Source organism: Oncorhynchus mykiss, chromosome 28 (genome assembly GCF_057628025.1).
Source record: "Oncorhynchus mykiss isolate SJ-2025 chromosome 28, ASM5762802v1, whole genome shotgun sequence".
NCBI lineage: Eukaryota > Metazoa > Chordata > Actinopteri > Salmoniformes > Salmonidae > Oncorhynchus > Oncorhynchus mykiss.
In genome coordinates this window covers 38,776,969-38,801,642 of record NC_143049.1, presented here as the reverse complement: position 1 = coordinate 38,801,642, position 24,674 = coordinate 38,776,969, and the positions used below count along the sequence as shown (strand labels likewise).

Here is a 24,674-nt window from a genome sequence, read left to right as displayed (position 1 = left end):
AGAATAGGTTTACTAGAACTGTAGAATGGGTTTGATAGAACCTATAGAACTGTAGAGTGGGTTTGATAGAACTAATAGAACTGTAGAATGGGTTTGATAGAACCTATAGAACTGTAGAATGGGTTTGATAGAACTAATAGAACTGTAGAATAGGTTTAATAGAACTAATAGAACTGTAGAATGAGTTTCATAGAACTAATAGAACTGTAGAATAGGTTTAATAGAACTAATAGAACTGTAGAATGGGTTTGATAGAACTAATATAACTGTAGAATGGGTTTGATAGAACTAATAGAACTGTAGAATATGTTTAATAGAACTAATAGAACTGTAGAATGAGTTTCATAGAACTAATAGAACTGTAGAATAGGTTTAATAGAACTAATAGAACTGTAGAATGGGTTTGATAGAACTAATAGAACTGTAGAATGGGTTTGATAGAACTAATAGAACTGTATAATATGTTTAATAGAACTAATAGAACTGTAGAATGGGTTTGATAGAACTAATAGAACTGTAGAATGGGTTTGATAGAACTAATAGAACTGTAGAATAGGTTTAATAGAACTGTAGAATGGGTTTAATAGAACTAATAGAACTGTAGAATGGGTTTGATAGAACTAATAGAACTGTAGAATATGTTTAATAGAACTAATAGAACTGTAGAATGGGTTTGATAGAACTAATAGAACTGTAGAATATGTTTAATTGAACTAATAGAACTGTAGAATGGGTTTCATAGAACTAATAGAACTGTAGAATAGGTTTAATAGAACTAATAGAACTGTAGAATGGGTTTGATAGAACTAATAAAACTGTAGAATAGGTTTAATAGAACTAATAGAACTGTAGAATAGGTTTAATAGAACTGTAGAATGGGTTTGATAGAACTAATAGAACTGTAGAATGGGTTTGATAGAACTAATAGAACTGTAGAATGGGTTTGATAGAACTAATAGAACTGTAGAATGGGTTTGATAGAACTAATAGAACAGTAGAATGAGTTTGATAGAACTAATAGGACTGTAGAATGGGTTTAATAGAACTAATAGACCTGTAGAATGGGTTTAATAGAACTAATAGAACTGTAGAATGGGTTTGATAGAACCTATAGAACTGTAGAATGGGTTTGATAGAACTAATAGAACTGTACAATAGGTTTAATAGAACTAATAGAACTGTAGAATGGGTTTGATAGAACTAATAGAACTGTAGAATATGTTTAATAGAACTAATAGAACTGTAGAATGGGTTTCATAGAACTCATAGAACTGTAGAATAGGTTTAATAGAACTAATAGAATGGGTTTGATAGAACTAATAGAACTGTAGAATATGTTTAATAGAACTAATAGAACTGTAGAATGGGTTTGATAGAACTAATAGAACTGTAGAATAGGTTTAATAGAACTGTAGAATGGGTTTGATAGAACCTATAGAACTGTAGAATAGGTTTAATAGACCTAATAGATCTGTAGAATGGGTTTAATAGAACTAATAGAACTGTAGAATAGGTTTAATAGAACTAATAGAACTGTAGAATGGGTTTGATAGAACTAATAGAACCATAGAATGGGTTTAATAGAACTGTAGAATGGGTTTGATAGAACTAATAGAACTGTAGAATGGGTTTGATAGAACTAATAGAACGGTAGAATGAGTTTAATAGAACTAATAGAACTGTAGAATGGGTTTGATAGAACTAATAGAATAGGTTTGATAGAACTAATAGAACTGTTGAATGAGTTTAAAAGAACTAATAGAACTGTAGAATGAATTGAATAGAATAATAGAAGTGTAGAGTGGGTTTGATTGAACTGATAGAACCGTAGAATGGGTTTGATAGAACTGATAGAACCGTAGAATGGGTTTTATTGAACTAGTAGTAGGGATAGGGTTAGTAGTAGGAATAGGGTTAGTAGTAGGGACAGTAGTAGGAATAGGGTTAGTAGTAGGGACAGTAGTAGGAATAGGGTTAGTAGTAGGGACAGTAGTAGGAATAGGGTTAGTAGTAGGGACAGTAGTAGGGATAGGGTTAGTCGTAGGAATAGGGTTAGTAGTAGGGACAGTAGTAGGGATAGGGTTAGTAGTAGGAATAGGGTTAGTAGTAGGGACAGTAGTAGGAATTGGGTTAGTAGTAGGGACAGTAGTAGGAATAGGGTTAGTAGTAGGGACAGTAGTAGGAATAGGGTTAGTAGTAGGGACAGTAGTAGGAATAGGGTTAGTAGTAGGGACAGTAGTAGGAATAGGGTTAGTAGTAGGGACAGTAGTAGGAATAGGGTTAGTAGTAGGGACAGTAGTAGGGATAGGGTTAGTAGTAGGGACAGTAGTAGGGATAGGGTTAGTAGTAGGGATAGGGTTAGTAGTAGGGATAGGGTTAGTAGTAGGGACAGTAGTAGGGATAGGGTTAGTAGTAGGGACAGTAGTAGAGATAGCAATAGTAATAGTGATAGGGACACTAGTCATGATAAGGATAGCAGTAGTGAAAGGGATAGCAGTAGGGATATGGATAGTAGTACTGTTAGGGTTAGGGATAGTACTAGGTATAGGGTTAGTACTAAGGGAAAGTAGAAGGGATAGGGTTAGTTGTAAGGATCGGGATATTAGTAGAGCTAGGGATAGTTTTAGTGATATTTTACCAAATGTTAAAAGCATTGTGTATGAAGTCCTAGCTTAGAAATGCAAGAAGAAATCTGTTTTTTTCTAACCAATTCTAGAAGAACTAAACTCTTTTGGCAGAGTTTAGTTGTTGACTTTGGCAGTAGACTGCAATTTCCTGCTTTGTCTCTGATTCTGTTGACTCTGCCGTTTGAAAGCAGTGCTTTGCCCATCAACAAGGAGTACTTGGTGTTAGGCCCATCAACAAGGAAGACTTGGTGTTAGGCCCATCAACAAGGAAGACTTGGTGTTAGGCCCATCAACAAGGAAGACTTGGTGTTAGGCCCATCGGGACTGAGTACTTGGTGTTAGGCCCATCGCGAATGCGTACTTGGTGTTAGGCCCATCAACAAGGAAGACTTGGTGTTAGGCCCATCGGGACTGAGTACCTGGTGTTAGGATCATCGGGAATGAGTACCTTGTGTTAGGCTCATCGGGAATGCATACTTGGTGTTAGGATCATCGGGAATGAGTACCTGGTGTTAGGCTCATCGGGAATGCATACTTGGTGTTAGGCCCATCGGGAATGCATACTTGGTGTTAGGCCCATTGGGAATGAGTACTTGGTGTTAGGCCCATCGGGAATGAGTACTTGGTGTTAGGCCCATCGGGAATGAGTACCTGGTGTTAGGCCCATCGGGAATGCATACTTGGTGTTAGGCCCATCGGGAATGAGTACTTGGTGTTAGGCCCATCGGGAATGCATACTTGGTGTTAGGCCCATCGGGAATGAGTACTTGGTGTTAGGCCCATCGGGAATGCATACTTGGTGTTAGGCCCATCGGGAATGAGTTCTTGGTGTTAGGCTCATGCAGTGTAGCATCCCTGATTCACTGTCTCTGTCTGTTGGCCCAGTGCTGCTAATCAGTGGACATTTTGGAGTGGCAAAAGCTGGAAAGTCTCTGAAAAGAGATTGACAATATTACGATAAAAGCCAAGGGTTTGTGGTTGATTAATGCCAAACACGAAAGGAAGCTGTTGTAAGAATTGCTCAAAAACCCATTTCAATCTCTTCTTCTATTATTTTTTGATATATATATATATATATATATTTTTTTTTTGTTGTTGTTGTTTTTATGTCTATCTTTATGGATCTTTGTGAATGAATCTCTTTGTTTTCTATTCTAGTACAATATATTTTAAGGGGTAAAGATAAAAACTGTGGACATTCTTTAATCATCTCTCTTTCTCTCTTTGTCTCCTTTCCTTCCATCTATCTTTACCTCCTCCCCTCCACTCTTCTTCTCCAAAGGTATCCATAGCAGTCATGGACCAGTGCGTAAGTAAACCAAAACATTTATATAAATAAACCTGCGATAACGGACAACTGCATTGCAGTTTGATTGTTCTTATTTAGGTGATGTGGAGAGGTGTAATTGCATTGGAGCTGTTAAATCAGCATTATACCTACCAGCGTTATACCTACCAGCGTTATACCTACCAGTGTTATACCTACCAGTGTTATACCTACCAGCGTTATACCTACCAGCGTTATACCTACCAGTGTTATACCTACCAGTGTTATACCTACCTACCTACCAGCGTTATACCTACCAGTGTTATACCTACCAGTGTTATACCTACCAGTGTTATACCTACCAGCGTTATACCTACCAGCGTTATACCTACCAGTGTTATACCTACCAGTGTTATACCTACCTACCTACCAGCGTTATACCTACCAGTGTTATACCTACCAGTGTTATACCTACCAGTGTTATACCTACCAGCGTTATACCTACCAGCGTTATACCTACCAGTGTTATACCTACCAGTGTTATACCTACCTACCTACCAGCGTTATACCTACCAGTGTTATACCTACCAGTGTTATACCTACCAGTGTTATACCTACCAGCGTTATACCTACCAGCGTTATACCTACCAGTGTTATACCTACCAGCGTTATACCTACCTACCTACCAGCGTTATACCTACCAGCGTTATACCTACCAGTGTTATACCTACCAGCGTTATACCTACCTACCTACCAGTGTTATACCTACCAGCGTTATACCTACCAGCGTTATACCTACCAGCGTTATACCTTCCAGCGTTATACCTACCAGCGTTATACCTACCAGTGTTATACCTACCAGCGTTATACCTTCCAGCATTTGAATGTCTTTATTTTTATTTAGCCTACCCTTTCTCCTTCTGGACTTCTTACATGAGTTGGATGGGTGTGGCTTCGTGACAAGCGAGTGGGATGGGTGTGGCTTCGTGACAAGCGAGTGGGATGGGTGTGGCTTCGTGACAAGCGAGTGTGATGGGTGTGGCTTCGTGAGAAGCGAGTGGGATGGGTGTGGCTTCGTGACAAGCGAGTGGGATGGGTGTGGCTTCGTGACAAGCGAGTGGGATGGGTGTGGCTTCGTGACAAGCGAGTGGGATGGGTGTGGCTTCGTGACAAGTAAGTGGGATGGGTGTGGCTTCGTGACAAGCGAGTCGGATGGGTGGCTTCGTGACAAGCGAGTGGGGTGGGTGTGGCTTCGTGACAAGCGAGTGGGATGGGTGTGGCTTCGTGACAAGCGAGTGGGATGGGTGTGGCTTCTTGACAATGACCACAACCGCTCACCAGCTCTTTATTTTTTTATTTTATTATATATATTTTTTTGCCCCTTTTTCTCCCTAATTTCGTGGTACCAATTGGTAGTTACAGTTTTGTCTCATCGCTGCAACTCCCATTCTGACTTGGGAGAGGTGAAGGTCAAGAGCTGTGCGTCCTCCGAAACCCAACCCAACCAAGCCGCACTGCTTCTTGACACAATGCACACTTAACCCGGAAGCCAGCCGCACCAATGTGTCGGAGGAAACACCGTACACCTGGCGGCTGTGTCAGTGTGCACTGCGCCCGGACCACCACAGGAGTCGCTAGTGCGCGATGGGACAAGAATAGCCCTGCCGGCCCGAACCCTCCCCTAACACGGGCGACGCTGGACCCATGGATTTCCCGGTCGCAGATCGGCTTCGACAGAGCCTGGACTCTAACCCAGAATCCCGAGTGGCACAGTTAGCACTGTGTCACAGTGCCTTAGAACACCGTGACACTCAGCAGGACTCAATTTGACAGCTCTAACGCAGTTCCACCTCCTACATGCCAAAACACCAGCCATGCGTATGTCGGCTATCGCGGGCTAACGCTTCATCTGATTGAATCTAGGCCTAAATTGGTTATTTTCACAAACAGTGTAGGTTACACCTCGACGATGAACGTCCTTTAGCTAGATCTGCTTCTGCTGCCGGTCAAAATGTCTTCTCACTCATGTTGCATGCAAGAAGTCATTACTACTTTGAGATCCAACTCCCGGAAGTACAAACCGTTACCGATGTGCCTCATACAGATTTAGGATTTTAATTTGATCACCCTGTTGTAGGAGAACCTTCCTGCAATGTAGGACATTTAACATTTGTAGTGAATTTGAGATTTATAAAGGCTCGGCTGTGAAATTTCAAACTTGATTTTCTCTTATGAAAAATGTATCAACCCCTACAAAAATGTCCATGAATTATAATCCACATAATGATTCACTTTTCCTGTTGCTTCAGGATTATCTTCCTGCTGTAGCAAACTGGCTCAGATTAAGATCCTACATCTGGAGTTGGTATCACAATGAAATATGACTCTAGAGTTTAGAGTATTTTGATGGAGATTACACACGCTGCTACTCAGTGTCCCTGACTCTCTATACAAGTCATGCATGTACAGTACATGCAGCATTATTAGAGCCTCATTTATACCTTGTGCTAACATGTGTCCCATTTCCGGATAATCCCACATTCTGATTCTGCCCACATTTACAAACAGATGTAAACGATTCAAAGACGCATTGGAAACTGATTTTTATAAATGTAAAGATCGGGATAAAAGCAGTGGGCGAAGGACGCATGTTAGTGGCAGGTATAAACGGGGCCTAGGACTTCAGTAAAAGACCTGGGCATGCTGTCTATGTGCATTCAATTAATCCAGCATGAACTATCTGAAAGTGTCAATCAACTGTCACTTATATGACCTCTCCCATTTTTACACAGATCGAGCTAATGCTTCATCTCTGGGTGTTGCAAACCGCAATCAAGGTAGGATCAAATTTAAGTTTATTTGATTCTTAATAAACAAAAATTCAAGAATTAATTTTGAGCAATGCTGTCTGTACCTTACAAACGCTGAACTTTATTAACTCTCACACATACACACACATGCACTCAGGCACACACACACACACACACACACTTACATACGTGTACACACACTCCAGCCGATCTAATCCAGACCTCTGAGTCCCAGACATCCAATGATCACCTTCGCCTCCCCACAACTCTCCCTCTCCTTTCCTCTATCTCTCTCAATTCAATTCAATAAATGTCTTATTGGCATGAATGGGTGGTTGCCACTGTTCCCAAATCAATGTATGTAAAGTATTAAAAAAATAAATGAATATAAATATCAACAAAAACAATTATACATGGAAAATAATACACATCAAAAAAGAAAACAAAGAGCAACAATTTATGAATGAAATCTACAAGGGCTCATGTGTAAAACATAGTTGGAGGTATTGTCTCTCTTATATTATGACGGACCAGGAAATAATCTGGAGCTAGGTCTACTTCCTTTATTAGATTATGACGGGAAGGGACATAATCTGGAGATGGATCTACTGTCTCTATTACATTATGACACACCAGGACATAATCTGGAGCTAAATCTACTGCCTCTATTATATTATGACAGACCAGCTAGATCTACTGTCTCTATTATTATATGACAGACCAGCTAGATCTACTGTCTCTATTATATTATGACAGACCAGCTAGATCTACTGTCTCTATTATATTATGACAGACCAGCTAGATCTACTGTCTCTATTATATTATGACACACCAGGACATAATCTGGAGCTAAATCTACTGCCTCTATTATATTATGACAGACCAGCTAGATCTACTGTCTCTATTATTATATGACAGACCAGCTAGATCTACTGTCTCTATTATATTATGACAGACCAGCTAGATCTACTGTCTCTATTATATTATGACAGACCTGCTAGATCTACTGTCTCTATTATATTATGACACACCAGGACATAATCTGGAGCTAAATCTACTGTCTCTATTATATTATGACAGACCAGCTAGATCTACTGTCTCTATTATATTATGACAGACCTGCTAGATCTACTGTCTCTATTATATTATGACAGACCAGCTAGATCTACTGTCTCTATTATATTATGACAGACCTGCTAGATCTACTGTCTCTATTATATTATGACACACCAGGACATAATCTGGAGCTAAATCTACTGCCTCTATTATATTATGACAGACCAGCTAGATCTACTGTCTCTATTATTATATGACAGACCAGCTAGATCTACTGTCTCTATTATATTATGACAGACCAGCTAGATCTACTGTCTCTATTATATTATGACAGACCTGCTAGATCTACTGTCTCTATTATATTATGACACACCAGGACATAATCTGGAGCTAAATCTACTGTCTCTATTATATTATGACAGACCAGCTAGATCTGCTGTCTCTATTATATTATGACAGACCTGCTAGATCTACTGTCTCTATTATATTATGACAGACCAGCTAGATCTACTGTCTCTATTATATTATGACAGACCAGCTAGATCTACTGTCTCTATTATATTATGACAGACCTGCTAGATCTACTGTCTCTATTATATTATGGCAGACCTGCTAGATCTACTGTCTCTATTATATTATGACAGACCAGCTAGATCTACTGTCTCTATTATATTATGACAGACCTGCTAGATCTACTGTCTCTATTATATTATGACAGACCAGCTAGATCTACTGTCTCTATTATATTATGACAGACCAGCTAGATCTACTGTCTCTATTATATTATGACAGACCTGCTAGATCTACTGTCTCTATTATATTATGGCAGACCTGCTAGATCTACTGTCTCTATTATATTATGACAGACCAGCTAGATCTACTGTCTCTATTATATTATGACAGACCTGCTAGATCTACTGTCTCTATTATATTATGACAGACCAGCTAGATCTACTGTCTATATTATATTATGACAGACCAGCTAGATCTACTGTCTCTATTATATTATGACAGACCAGCTAGATCTACTGTCTCTATTATATTATGACAGACCTGCTAGATCTACTGTCTCTATTATATTATGACAGACCAGCTAGATCTACTGTCTCTATTATATTATGACAGACCAGCTAGATCTACTGTCTCTATTATATTATGACAGACCAGCTAGATCTACTGTCTCTATTATATTATGACAGACCAGCTAGATCTACTGTCTCTATTATAATATGACAGACCAGCTAGATCTACTGTCTCTATTATATTATGACAGACCAGGACATACTCTGGAGCTAGATCTACTGTCTCTATTATATTATGACAGACCAGCTAGATCTACTGTCTCTATTATATTATGACAGACCAGCTAGATCTACTGTCTCTATTATATTATGACAGACCAGCTAGATCTACTCTATCTATTATATTATGACAGACCAGCTAGATCTACTGTCTCTATTATATTATGACAGACCTGCTAGATCTACTGTCTCTATTATATTATGACAGACCAGCTAGATCTACTGTCTCTATTATATTATGACAGACCAGCTAGATCTACTGTCTCTATTATATTATGACAGACGAGCTAGATCTACTGTCTCTATTATATTATGACAGACCAGCTAGATCTACTGTCTCTATTATAATATGACAGACCAGCTAGATCTACTGTCTCTATTATATTATGACAGACCAGGACATACTCTGGAGCTAGATCTACTGTCTCTATTATATTATGACAGACCAGCTAGATCTACTGTCTCTATTATATTATGACAGACCAGGACATACTCTGGAGATAGATCTACTGTCTCTATTATATTATGACAGACCAGCTAGATCTACTGTCTCTATTATGTTATGACAGACCAGCTAGATCTACTGTCTCTATTATATTGTGACAGACCAGCTAGATCTACTGTCTCTATTATATTATGACAGACCAGCTAGATCTACTGTCTCTATTATATTATGGCAGACCAGCTAGATCTACTGTCTCTATTATATTATGACAGACCAGCTAGATCTACTGTCTCTATTATATTATGACAGACCAGCTAGATCTACTCTCTCTATTATATTATGACAGACCAGCTAGATCTACTGTCTCTATTATATTATGGCAGACCAGCTAGATCTACTGTCTCTATTATATTATGACAGACCAGCTAGATCTACTGTCTCTATTATATTATGCCAGACCAGCTAGATCTACTGTCTCTATTATATTATGACAGACCAGCTATATCTACTGTCTCTATTATATTATGACAGACCAGCTAGATCTACTGTCTCTATTATATTATGACAGACCAGCTAAATCTACTGTCTCTATTATATTATGACAGACCTGCTAGATCTACTTTCTCTATTATAGTATGACAGACCAGCTAAATCTAGTGTCTCTATTATATTATGACAGACCAGCTAGATCTACTGTCTCTATTATATTATGACAGACCAGCTAGATCTACTGTCACTATTATATTATGACAGACCAGCTAGATCTACTGTCTGTATTATATTATGACAGACCAGCTAGATCTACTGTCTCTATTATATTATGACAGACCAGCTAGATCTACTGTCTCTATTGTATTATGACAGACCAGCTAGATATACTCTCTCTATTATATTATGACAGACCAGCTAGATCTACTGTCTCTATTGTATTATGACAGACCAGCTAGATCTACTGTCTCTATTATATTATGCCAGACCAGCTAGATCTACTGGCTCTATTATATTATGACAGACCAGCTAGATCTACTGTCTCTATTATATTATGACAGACCAGCTAGATCTACTGTCTCTATTATATTATGACAGACCAGCTAGATCTACTGTCTCTATTATATTATGACAGACCAGCTAGATCTACTGTCTCTATTATATTATGACAGACCAGCTAGATCTACTGTCTCTATTATATTATGACAGACCAGCTAGATCTACGGTCTCTGTTATATTGTGACAGACCAGCTAGATCTACTGTCTCTGTTATATTATGAAAGACCAGCTAGATCTACTGTCTCTATTATATTATGACAGACCAGCTAGATCTACTGTCTCTGTTATATTGTGACAGACCAGCTAGATCTACTGTCTCTATTATATTAAGACAGACCAGCTAGATCTACTGTCTCTATTATATTATGACAGACCAGCTAGATCTACTGTCTCTATTATATTATGACAGACCAGCTAGATCTACTGTCTCTATTATATTATGACAGGCCAGCTAGATATACTGTCTCTATTATATTATGACAGACCAGCTAGATATACTGTCTCTATTATTATATGACAGACCAGCTAGATCTACTGTCTCTATTATATTATGACAGACCAGCTAGATCTACTGGCTCTATTTTATTATGACAGACCAGCTAGATCTACTGTCTCTATTATATTATGACAGACCAGCTAGATCTACTGTCTCTATTATTATATGACAGACCAGCTAGATCTGCTGTCTCTATTATATTATGACAGACCAGCTAGATCTACTGTCTCTATTATATTATGACAGACCAGCTAGATCTACTGTCTCTATTATATTATGACAGACCAGCTAGATCTACTGGCTCTATTATATTATGACAGACCAGCTAGATCTACTGTCTCTATTATATTATGACAGACCAGCTAGATCTACTGTCTCTATTATATTATGACAGACCAGCTAGATCTACTGTCTCTATTATATTATGACAGACCAGCTAGATCTACTGTCTCTATTATATTATGACACACCATGAATATTTTTTTCAAAATTCCAGTTGTAAAATGTTGTTGAGGGTTTCATATCTTAAATTGGGAAGGGGGTCCCAAACTTTGCTGCCATATGGAAGGTTTGGAGTTAAACAATTTAAGACACATCATGTTTTCATTCTCTCTGTCTCTATCTCCTTCCCTCTCAATTTCAGTTCAATTCAAAGGGGCTTTTGCTAAAGCAATTGAAATAAACAATTAACAAAAGTGAGAAAAAAACAAATGTAATATCAACAAACTATTAGAAATAAACAGTAAACATATCACTCAACAGTTTCAAAAATATAAAAATGTTATTTTATCAGTGTTTTAGTTGTCGTATGAATATAAGGGGAAGATAAATCAACAGAAGTATTGGTGGTGTTTACAATGTTGTTTGTGCTCCACTGGTTGCCCTTTTCTCATGGCAATGAGCCACACATCTTGTTGCTGTGATTACACACTGTAGTCTTTCACCTGACAGATATGGGACTTTATCAATGTTGGATTTGTTATCAAATCATTTGTTAGTCTGTGTGATCTGGGGGAAATATGTGTTTCTAATCTGCTTTTACATTCGACATGAGGATAGGAAGTGTGGCTCAGTTTCCACGTAATTTTGTGGACAGGTGACACACGTCCTGTCTTCTCTTGAGAGCCAGATCTGCCTATGGCAACCTCTCTCAACAGCAAGGCTCACCAAGTTTGTACATAGTCAAGGATTTTCTTAATTTTGGGTCAGTCTGCCACTGTGTGCTCTCTGTTTAGGACCAGCTAGCATTCTAGTTTGCTCAGTTTATTAAAACCTTTTATTTAAATAGGCAAATCAGTTAGTAACACATTTGTATTTACAATGACGGCCTACCCCGGCCAAACCTGGACGACGCTGGGCCAATTGTCCGCTACCCTATGGGACTCCCAATCACGGTCAGTTGTCATACAGCCTGGAATCAAACCAGGGTCTGTAGTGGCGCCTCTAGCACTGAGACGCAGTGCCTTAGTCCACTGCACCACTCGGGAGCCCCAAGTGGTTGATTCTTTGCCATGTGTCGAATAGTTATCTTTTAGCTTTCTCATGATTTGTTTGGGTCTAACTGTTTTGCTGTCCTGGGGCTCTGTTGCACCTGTTGTGTTTGTGAACAGAGCCCCAGAACCAGCTGGCTGAGGGGACTCTTCTCTATGTCTTTGTGGTGGAATTTGTGGACATTGCTTCATTTTAGGTGGTTGTAGAAATTTCTGTATTTAGATAACTAGCTGGTATAATCCTAATTCTGGTCCGGATGCATTGTTTTGAGGTTTTGCGTTGTACACAAAGTGTATTGCATGCAGTCTCTCTCTCTCTCTCTCTCTCTCTCTCTCTCTCTCTCTCTGTCTCTCTCTCTTTCTCTGCCTTCTCTCTCTCTCTCTCTCTCTCTCTCTCTCTCTTTATCTGCCTTCTCTCTCTCTCTCTCTCTCTCTGCCTTCCATCGCTCTCTCTCTCTCTCTCTCTTTCTCTGCCTTCTCTCTCTCTCTCTCTCTCTTTCTCTGCCTTCTCTCTCTCTCTCTCTCTCTCTCTCTCTTTCTCTCTCTCTCTCTCTCTCTCTCTCTGCCTTCTCTCTCTCTCTCTCTCTCTCTCTCTCTTTCTCTGCCTTCTCTCTCTCTCTCTCTCTGCCTTCCCTCTCTCTCTCTCTCTCTCTCTCTCTCTAACCCCCAACAACACCTGCTCCCCGGGCGCTGATGATGTGGACGTTGATTAAGGCAACTCCCCGCACCTCTCTGATTCAGAGGGGTTGTGTCAAATGCGGAATGCACATTTTGTTGTGAAACTGACTAGGTATCCCATTTTTCCCCTCTCTCTCTATCGCTCGCTCTCCCCTCTCTCTCTCATAGAGAGACACATCAAAGTTACTGGTAACCCAAGATTTATCACAGCGTCAACAAACAAGGAGGCGGACCTAAAGCGTTTTATCATACATTTGCATATTTCCGTTAGGTAATGCCTATTGTGTGAAGTGCCTGTGTGCAATAACTCAATTTGAAGTTCTAAACAAGGCATTTTTTTATTTATTTTTTACTTTGGCAAAGGTTCAAGTCTTCAAAAAATTGTGTGAACTCCGTTCGTAACAGATTCTAGTTTCGAGAACAGAAAACTGCATTGAGATCGAATGCTTCATTTTGATGTGAAAATTTTCAGAATATCGGCCAAGTTTCTATCAAGTTTCTATCAAGTTTCTATCATCTGTCTCCAACTTCTCCCACTTCATACCACTGCACTTCCTTTCATCATCATATTTGGTAGTGAGTGGGAGTTTTAATTGGATTCGAAAGACCCCCTGTGATGTGTCTGTGTTTCCCCTTTTGTCCTTGCTGCTGTGGGGTTTATGTAGATTGGTCTGCAGCTATCTGGGGCGGCAGGCAGCCTAGTGGTTAGAGTGTAGAGGCGGTAGGTAGCCTAGTGGTTAGAATGTAGAGGCGGTAGGTAGCCTAGTGGTTAGAGTGTAGAGGCGGTAGGTAGCCTAGTGGTTAGAATGTAGAGGCGGTAGGTAGCCTAGTGCTTAGGGCGTTGGACTAGTCACCGAAAGGTTGCTAAGATTGAATCCCCGAGCTGACAAGGTAAAAATCTGTCGTTCTGCCCCTGAACGAGGCAGTTAACCCACTGTTCCTAGGCCGTCATTGTAAATAAGAATGTGTTCTTAACTGACTTGCCTTGTTAAATAAAGATTAAAAAAATAAATATCTCTGCTTAATCGATATGCACAGATCTCCTACTATCTGTTGTCTGTGTAGGAAGCGTTACAGTTGAACTACCTGTAACCCTCACAGCCCTGAGTAACATGTTGTTACATCAATCTAATTTAACATAATCATCAAATCTATGTGTGTTGAAACTGCATAAGAAGTTTCATGTAGAAAATGAATTCTCAGTTAGAATCTACGTGGAAATTTCAACACAATTCATGTCGTGTTGTAAATACGTTGAACATGCGACATCAGATCCACGTCACATTTTCTACATTTTTTTTTGCCTATTCTCAATTTTTAATCAACATCTGTTGTTCGTCATGCATTTAATAAATTATGTTGAATTTCATAATTCATTAGACATATTTTATCTGACCTTGTTTCAATGTTGGTGGTAAAAACGATAGGTTTGAATCAAAGTCATTGTTTCAACATCGTGCCATCAACCTAAATAAAGAGATATTGAAATAAAATCTGAAGCCGCAGTCCAACAATTCCTGCTTGAACAGGGACTACTACTACTGTATTAGAGGATGTACTTCAGTGAGAATGAGTCTACCATCCAGATGCCTGCATCTGTGTACACTGCTTCTCTTTGGAAACAAGCTGTGTCAGTTTCTGCTGAGCTATCACGTCACCACGAGGATACTGATCAACTTCCATACTCACGTGTGTCGCTATGCTCTACCTTAATAACATTGAATAGTTGAAAGTAACTCCTCTAACTTGTTTTACAAAGAAATAAAAAATACAAATGAAAGTCAATTCGTAGTGAGGTTGGGTTTATGTAGGCTACATGGATATCTGATTTGCATAAAGGACATCAATCCAACGTGTTGCTAGCTAGGTTTACTATCTGATCTTTAGAAGTAGCTACCATTAGCCCTATAGATAGGATGCGTTTACCTTTTGGATATTATCTTCTATAAGTATCTTATTCATAATTAGACACTATCCAAATGTAAATGTTAAATTGTATTCATCCTTAAGCGTCAATCTAAGTAACTTAACACAAACAATTCCCATCAAAATTCCTCAGTTTAAGCTTGAGATACCTGTTTTGCATGGGCTGTGTCTCAATCCACTGTATCCTCCGATGTCGGCCTTCTGCATCTTTAGTGGAAGGTGACTGAGCTACAGCTGTGTTTGTCAGACCATGAGACATCCCATCTGGGGTGGAAGGTGGCTGAGCTACAGCTGTGTTTATCTGGGGTGGAAGGTGACTGAGCTACAGCTGTGTTTATCTGGGGTGGAAGGTGGCTGAGCTACAGCTGTGTTTATCTGGGGTGGAAGGTGGCTGAGCTACAGCTGTGTTTATCTGGGGTGGAAGGTGGCTGAGCTACAGCTGTGTTTGTCAGACCATGACACATCCCATCTGGGGTGAAAGCTGGCCAAGCTACAGCAGTGTTAGACCATGACACATCCCATCTGGGGTGGAAGCTGACCGAGCTACAGCTGTGTTTATCTGGGGTGGAAGGTGGCCGAGCTACAGCTGTGTGTATCTGGGGTGGAAGGTGGCCGAGCTACAGCTGTGTTTGTCAGACCATGACACATCGTGAAAATCGGCCTTCTCACAGAAATGTCTTTAGCGTCCGAACCATTTGGGTTACAAACTAACATGACCCCACTGTGGAAAGGGGAGACTCTCCCGGACACGATGGTTTTCTCCCCACAAATGTCACGGGACTCATCTGAAGGTAACCCATTCAAAGTAATGGAAATATGGAAGTAGTTTTGTGGCAACAAAAATAAAGGGCTATATGTGTGTCCCCCCCCAAAAAAAGAACCAATGTTTCCTGAGCTTACATGCTAACCATGTGTATGTGACAAATAAAATTTGATTTGATTTGATTTGATTTGATTTATACAGTTGAAGTTGGAAGTTTACGTACACTTAGATTGTAGTCATCAACTTGTTTTTTCAACCATAGATTTCTTGTGGAGTGGTTGGACCACACAGCCGTCATACCGCTCAGGAAGGAGACGTGTCTCCTAGAGATGAACTTACTTTGGTGCGAAAAAATGCAAATCAATCCCAGAACAACAGCAAAGGACCTTGCGACCAAATACTAATTGAGTGTAATGTAACCTTCTGACCCACTGGGAATGTGATGAAATAAATTTTAAAAAAGCTGAAATAAATCATTCTCTCTACTATTATTCTGACATTTCACATTCTTAAAATAATCTGGTGATTCTAAAACAGGGAATTTTTACTTGGATTAAATATCAGGAATTGTGAAAAACTGAGTTTAAGTGTATTTGGCTAAGGTGTGTAAACTTCCGACTTCAACTGTACTTTATTGTATACCATCTACTGCATCTTGCCTGTGCCGCTCTATCATTGCTCATCCATATATTTATATATATATTTATATTCTTGCTTTACTTAGATTTGAATGTGTTAGGTAGTTGTTTGTTAGATTACTTGTTAGATATTACAGCATTGTCGGAACTGGAACCACAAGCATTTCGCTACACTCACATTAACATCTGCTAACCATGTGTGCATGTGACCAATAACATGTGATTTGATTTGGAGAAGACACTTCTGAAGAGGTGATACACAAGCACTTTGTCCCCAAAAGATGCAAATAGACCTTAGTTTGATTGTTTGTTTGGACTAATCCAATTTAGCTTTCGTTTATCATAAGCGGTGGCGTGAATTCCATGCGGATGTCAGAATCAGTGAGAATCCATTAACGGAACATCTGACATTTCTACTGAAACAAGAGTAGATGGTAACTTGAGCTCCTGTGATGAACTTTTGTTGATAGTGTGTTATTCTGATAGTGTATTATTCTGATAGTGTGTTATTCTGATAGTGTGTTATTCTGATAGTGTGTTATTCTGATAGTGTGTTATTCGGATAGTGTGTTATTCTGATAGTGTGTTATTCTGATGTGTTATTCTGATAGTGTGTTATTCTGATAGTGTGTCATTCTGATAGTGTGTTAAGCAGGATCTTCTCAAACTGCAACGAAGGGTGGTATATGTGAAGCTGGCATCTTGGGCTGATCACTAGGGGGTGCAGTAGCTAGATTACTCGTTGGTTATTACTGCATTGTCGAAACTAGAAGCACGAGCATTTCGACTACACTCGCATTAACATCTGCTAACCATGTGTATGTGACAAATAAAATTTGATTTGATTTGATTTGAAGTATTTTTTTTGTTGGTAATTCTCAGAGAACAAGGGATTGATGTTCTGAAAAGATGCACAAACACCCAGAGAGTACAACCCTTTTGAGACTGAGCAGGGTTTTGGTCAGAGAATAAGAGTGGAGGACCAACTCTCTTTCGTTGGTAGGATAGCAAAGCATCATGAAGAGAGAGGCTCAACTTTGTGGTTATTGTTGGTTATTTCACCCACCCAAGCAAGGAGTTTTTGTATGGCGGTCAATGAGTGTCGAATTTGGTCAACAACAAAAAAATTTATGACTCATTTTGCTACGTGAGGTTTATTTGATATAATACACATGTTGCGATGCTTAAGTTGTTATCAGTCTACTGACATAAGTAGGACATGTGACATCTCGTCAACTTTTGAGAAAAAAAAAAAACACTTTATATCGGAGTTGTCTCAAGATGGCTATTGATATTCATGGCATGAGGCTAGCTGCATAGCATCTCTCTCCATTGAATACAGGTGTTTTATGTCAACAAATCTCATTGAATATTCATAAAAGGATTACAATAATGTGATGAATTCACCAATCCAAAGAAAAGATAGGCGGGAGATAGACAGCCTGCCATGTCTCTTTGTGGACAACGACTCCCATTGTTAGGGTGGAGTCAGTATATCCATAATCTTTGGTATTGTGAACGCACTGGTTGAGCATCCAGATTCCTTTGAGGAGTCAATAGATCTCTGTAGAGACTAAACTAGGGGGTGATTATCTCAGTGCTGTTCTGTCTGAGTGGTGTCCTGCCTGACTGGTGTCCTGCCTGTGTTGAAGGTGATTGCAGGTATCAAATGGTCAACACCAATGTAAGATGGTGCCGGAGCAGAAGGCAGACGTTTTACAACCTATTGTGTTTTTTTCCTTTGTTTTTCTTTGTTTATTTGCGTTGTTTATAACTTATTTTTTTACTTATTTTGTACATAATGTTGCCGCTATCGTCTCCTATGACCGAAAATAACTTCTAGACATCAGGACTGCGATTACTCACCACGGACTAGTAAAATCCTTTTTCTTCTTTCACTACTCTGACAAACCCGAGGCGGAGAATTGAGCTGAGTGAATTGACAGATGAATATCCACTGGCTGACGACATGGTTAAAAGGAACCGGGAGAGACCCAACCATAGTAAGATGACGCCAGAGCAGAAGGCAGACGTTTTACGTGCCCCCAACCGATTGTGTTTTTTTGTTTGTTTATCTGCATTGTTTAGAACTTTATTTCTTTTTTTTTACTAATTTTGTACATAAAGTTGCCACTACCGTTTCTTATGACAAAAAATAATCTCAGGACTGCGATTACTGACCACGGACTAGCAGGATCATTTTTTCTTCTTTCAAGACTGTGATGAGCCTGAGGCAGAGGAAATACGGCTCCCTCGGGAACAGGCCCCGACCCCCGTGATCTGTGTGAAGGGGAGGCGGAGACAGAGAGGCCGGGGGGCGGGCTGCCTTCTGAGAACTTCCCTCCATTCTGCTAGCAAACATGCAATCTTTGGACAATAAAATCGACAAGTTACGGGGAAGGTTAAACTACCAACGGGGACATTTAAAACTGTAACATCTTATGCTTCACGGAGTCGTGGCTGAACGAGGACACTATCAACATACAGCTAGCTGGCTGTTTATACGCTGCACCGGCAGGATAGAACAGCGGCGTTTGGTAAGACAAGGGCTGGCGGACTATGCATATATGTAAACAACAGCTGGTGCACGATATCTAAGGAAGTCTCGAGCTATTGCTCGCCCGAGGTAGAGTATATCATGATAAGCTGTAGACCACACTACCTACTGAGAGAGTTCTCATCTGTATTCTTCGTAGCTGTTTACATACCACCTCAGTAGGAGGTTGGTGCTAAGATAGCATTGAATGAGCTGTTGTCCGCCATAATCAAACAAGAAAATGCCCACCCAGAGGCGGCGCTCCTAGTGGCCGGGGACTTTAATGCAGGGAAGCTTAAATCAGTTTTACCAAATTTCTATCAGCATGTTAAATGTGCAACCAGAGGGAAAAAAACTCTGGACCACCTTTACTCCACACACAGAGACGCATACAAAGCTCTCCCTCGCCCTCCATTTGGCAAATTTGACCATAATTCCATCCTCCTGATTCCTGCTTACAAGCAAATATTAAATCAGGAAGCACCAGTGACTATATCAATAAAACAGCGGTCAGATGAAGCAGATGCTAAGCTACAGGACTGTTTTGCTATCACAGACTGGAATATGTTCCGGGATTCCTCCAATAGCATTGATGAGAACACCACATCTGTCACTGGCTTCATCAATAAGTGCATCGATCCCACATCGTCCCCACAGTGACCGTACGCACATACCCCAACCAGAAGCCTTGGATTACAGGCAACATCCACACTGAGCTAAAGGCTAGAGCTGCCGCTTTCAAGGAGCGGGACTCTAACCCGGAAGCTTATAAGAAATCCCGCTATTTACTCCAACGAACGATCAAACAGGCAAAGCGTCAATACAGGACTAAGATCGAGTCGTACTACACCGGTTCTGACACTCGTCGGATGTGGCAGGGCTTGCAAACCATTACAGACTAAAAAGGGAAGCACAGTCGAGAGCTGCCCAGTGACATGAGGCAAATAACACTGAAACATGCATGAGAGCACCAGCTGTATCGGATGACTGTGTGATCACGCTCTGCGTAGCCAATGTGAGTAAGACCTTTAAACATTCACAAGGCCGCAGGGTGAGACGCATTACCAGGACGTGTACTGTGCGCATGCGCTGACCAACTGGCAAGTGTCTTTACAAACATTTTCAACCTCTCCCTGTTCGAGTCTGTAATAACAACATGTTTTAAGCAGACCACCATAGTGCCTGTGCCCAAGAACACGAAGGTAACCTGCCTAAATAACTACCGACCTGTAGCACTCACGTCTGTAGCCATGAAGTGCCCATGAAAGACTGGTCATGGCTCACAACAACACCATCAATCGCAGAATCCCTAGACCCACTCCAATTTGCATACCACCCCAACAGATCCACAGATGATGCAATCTCTATTGCACTTCACACTGCCCTTTCCCACCCGGACAAAAGGAACATCTATGTGAGAATGCTATTCATTGACTATAGCTCAGCGGTCAACACTATAGTCCCCTCCAAGCTCATCAATAAGCTCAGAACCCTGGGACTAAACACCTCCCTCCCTCTGCAACTGGATCCTGGACATCCTGACGGGCCGCCCCCAGGTGGTAAGGCTAGATAATACCACATCCATCACGCTGATCCTCAACACAGGGGCCCCTCAGGGGTGCGTGCTCACCCCCCTCCTGTAGTCTCTGTTCACTTATGACTGCACGGCCAGGCACGACTCCAACACCACCATGAAAATGAATGCTCTTGAAATGCAAGAGAAAGGCCGTAATATATTATTCCAGCCCAGGTGCAATTTAGATTTTGGCCACTAGATGTCATCAGTGTATGTGCAACGTTTTAGAGTGATCCAATGAACGATTGCATTTCAGTTCAAAATGTTGTATCAAGACTGCTCAAATGTGCCTAATTTGTTTATTAATAACTTACATGTTCAAAATTGTGCACTCTCCTCAAACAATAGCACGCTATTCTTTCACTGTAATAGTTAATGTAAATTGGACAGTGCAGTTAGAGTCACAAGAATTTAAGCTTTCTGCCAATATAAGATATGTCTATGTCCTGGGAAATGTTCTAGTTACTTACAACCTCATGCTAATCACATTAGCCTGCGTTAGCTCAACCGTCCAGCACATTACTCAAAACTAGTGAGACTCATGTCACCTACGGTAGGGCCTACAGTATATCAGAAAATATGACGTGACTCTCCGCCAATAATTACATTAAGAGGATTGGAGGATTCTAAATGAAAACCAAAAGCCGCCTCATGGGTCTCCCGGTGGTGGCCGGCACGGGTATCATCTGTTTGTACATGGTGTCCAGGTCAGGATAACTGGAACATTTTTATTAACCTGTTGGTACTAGGGGGCAGTATTTTCATTTTTGGAAAAAAAACGTTCCCGTTTAAATGGGATATTTTGTCAGGACAAGATGCTAGAATATGCATATCATTGACTTTGAGCTTTGGATAGAAAACACTCTAACGTTTCCAAAACTGTAAAGATATTGTCTGTGAGTATAACAGAACTGATGTTGCAGGCGAAAGCCTGAGAGAAATCGCTGCTTTCCAATGAGTCCCTATTGAGCTGTGAATGTCCTATCAACGAGCTTACGCTTTCTACGTATTCCCCAAGGTGTCTACAGCATTGTGACGTAGTTTCACGCATTTATGTTGAAGAATAGCCGTAGGCGGCTACATTGTGTAAGTGGTCACATGATGGCTCCCAGGGTGAATCTCGCGTAAAATAGAGAGGTAGCCATTACTCCAATCGGTCCTACTGAAAACTAATTGTCCCAACAGATATATTATCGAATAGATATTAGAAAAACACCTTGAGGATTGATTATAAACAACGTTTGCCATGTTTCTGTCGATATTATGGAGCTAAATTGGAATATTTTTCGCCGTTTTCGTGACTGCAATTTCCGGGCAATTTCTCAGCCAAACGTGAAGAACAAATGGAGCTATTTCGCCTACAAAAATAATATTTTGGGGAAAAATGAACTTTGGCTATCTACCTGGGAGTCTCGTGAGTGAAAACATCCGAAGTTCATCAAAGGTAAACTATTTAATTTGATTGCTTTTCTGATTTTCGTGACAAGGTTGTCTGCTGCTAGCAAGGCATAATGCTATGCTAGTCTATGATAAACTTACCCAAATGCTTGTCTAGCTTTGGCTGTAAAGCATATTTTGAAAATCTGAGATGACAGGGTGATTAACAAAAGGCTAAGCTGTGTTCCAATATATTTCACTTGTGATTTTCATGAATAGGAAGATTTTCTAGGAAGATTTATGTCCGTTGCGTTGTGCTAATTAGTGTCAGTCGATGATTACGCTCCCGGACCCGGGTTTGAGGGTTTTATAGTCCTACAAGAAGTAGGACTATCTGAAATAATGTTGGTTCTTATTTATTTTGAGCCAAAGCCATGAATGACTGAGTCACTCAACTTTATGTAGGTACTGGCTATATGACTGTGCCATCAACTTGATAATATATAACTATATTTTGGAAGTTATTTAAAAAAATTAAAAAATAAAAAGTGAACGTTTTTAATCTGAATAAAGGCCAAAATAATATTTGTAAAGGCCAAAACATTTATTTATGTTTTTAGAGGGAGAGAAACGCTGGGCCAATTGTGCACCACTCCATTCGACTCACGGTTTAGAGGGAGAGAAAGGCTGGGCCAATTGTGCTCCGCTCCATTCGACTCACGGTCAGATGTGATACATATCAATACATTTTTTTAAATTACTTTTTGTGGTATTTATTTGTTTGGTCTTTTCTGGTGGATTAAACTGAAATTGCAACCAATCACAACTTAGAAATACATTTGACGACAAAATTCTCCGCCTACCCTCCTTCGAGGCAAGTCTATTGTCCAGCTGCTTCCTTATAGCCATTATTTTATTAACAAAATCATAAAGATGCCATTATTAGTTAAATTGTTTGAACGTGCAGACTGGCACTAAGAACAGTGGTAAACTTTCCCTAGTCAGCTCCGTTATTATTGAAATGCACCTTAAAGTGTTGCTCTGATCTACCCAGTGTGGAGGGGTGGGTGTTTAGAAAGAGACTAGTCAGGATGGAGGGAAAGATGAACAGAGCAATATACAGAGAGATCCTTGATGAAAACCTGATCTAGGGCGCTCAGGATGTCAGACTGGTGTGAAGGTTCAACTTCCAACAGGACAACAACCCTAAGCACACAGCCAAGACAACGCAGGAATGGCTTCAGAAAATAAAAAAAAGTCTCTGAATATCCTTGTTTGGCCCAGCCAGAGCCCGGACTTGAACCCGATCAAACACAGACAAACTCTAGAGCTGTGGAGAAAGTGACCATCGGGATCTTGGTCACCTCCCTAACCAAGGCCCTTCTCCCTCGATTGCTCAGTTTGGCCTGGCGACCATCGTACAATCTTGGAAAATAGCTGTGCGGCGAGGCTCCCCGTCTAACCTGACAGAGCTTGAGAGGATCTGCAGAGAAAGATGGGAGAAACTCCGCAATTACAGGTGTGCCATGCTTGTAGCGTCATACCTAAGAAGAATTGAGGCTATAATCACTGCCAAAGGTGTTTCAACAAAGTACTGATTAAAGGGTCTGTATTCTTTAGTAAATCTGAAATTTATTAAAACCTATTTTTGCTTTTTTATTTGGGGGTAATGTGTGTAGATTGATGAGGGACAAAAACAATTGAATCTGTTTTAGAACCGATGGTAGTGGAATGAAAACAAATGTGAACCTGAGCTGAAATCCATCTGGATTTAGCTAGGGGGTATGGGCTTGGGAGGTTGACTTTAGCTTTAGTTGACTTTAGTTGTATGATTTGGGTTTAAAGTTTGCTAATGTGTTAAGTCTTCATCCACTTCAATAAAACTTAAGCATGACGAAAGAAGGCTGTATGTGATTTTATTTACACTTGCATGTTTATTTTCACACAAAGGTCTACCCAAGCCCACACCAAAAATATGCCCCAAAGCCCCAGAAAACTACCGCTACCAAGAAGCAAAAGACTCAAATGACTGTTAGGATGACCCTTCACAATGTAAACCAACCCTTTATTCTTCACTTGATCAATGTATTTGGAAAGGTACTATACCAAGAATTGCCATGATGTTGTCCAATATTTTACTGCAGCGAATCGTGAGCCTTCATGATCCAGGGATAGATCATGTGGGAGACCAAGGTCACCTTCAGCCTCTTCAGATGAGAGATCTCCCTCACCAAAGCCCTGCAAAGAGTCAGATCCTTTTCCTATGCCGGAAGCAATTATGACATTTCTTTTGAAACCATTTTGGAAGTGAACAAATGTAAAACTACTTTGTTTGAGGATGTCCCAAAAAAAAACTGACCTTTTTATTAAAGGACAGTTGCCTGAGTCCAGTTGAGAATGTCAACCTGAACGAGACAGAGGAAGAGTTAGTAAAGATGGAAGAGTAGCTTAAAAGCAATGATTTTCGAAAATACGTGGTGAGAAATTAAGTGTTTTCATTGAGCTGAATGACATTCTATTGCCATGTAGTACTGGATGTGTAATGCATTAGTGTCCTTTTTGTTAAATTACAGATATCTCAGATCTCAAAGGAGGAAAGACATCCTGGACCGGGTGAAGAGAGCAATGCACTAGTAAACAG

General features: G+C 40.2%; 1 protein-coding gene across 1 annotated transcript in view; it reads left to right on the top strand.

The window, feature by feature from the left end:
• The window catches only part of LOC110509127 (netrin-G1), a 187,077-nt gene that overhangs the window by 132,305 nt on the left and 30,098 nt on the right, over positions 1-24,674 (top strand). Inside the window, exons 4-5 of the mRNA XM_090225277.1 lie at positions 3,910-3,936; positions 6,687-6,731. Of these exons, the coding sequence (XP_090081403.1) occupies positions 3,910-3,936; positions 6,687-6,731 (72 nt within the window). The remainder of the gene's footprint in view (positions 1-3,909; positions 3,937-6,686; positions 6,732-24,674) is intronic.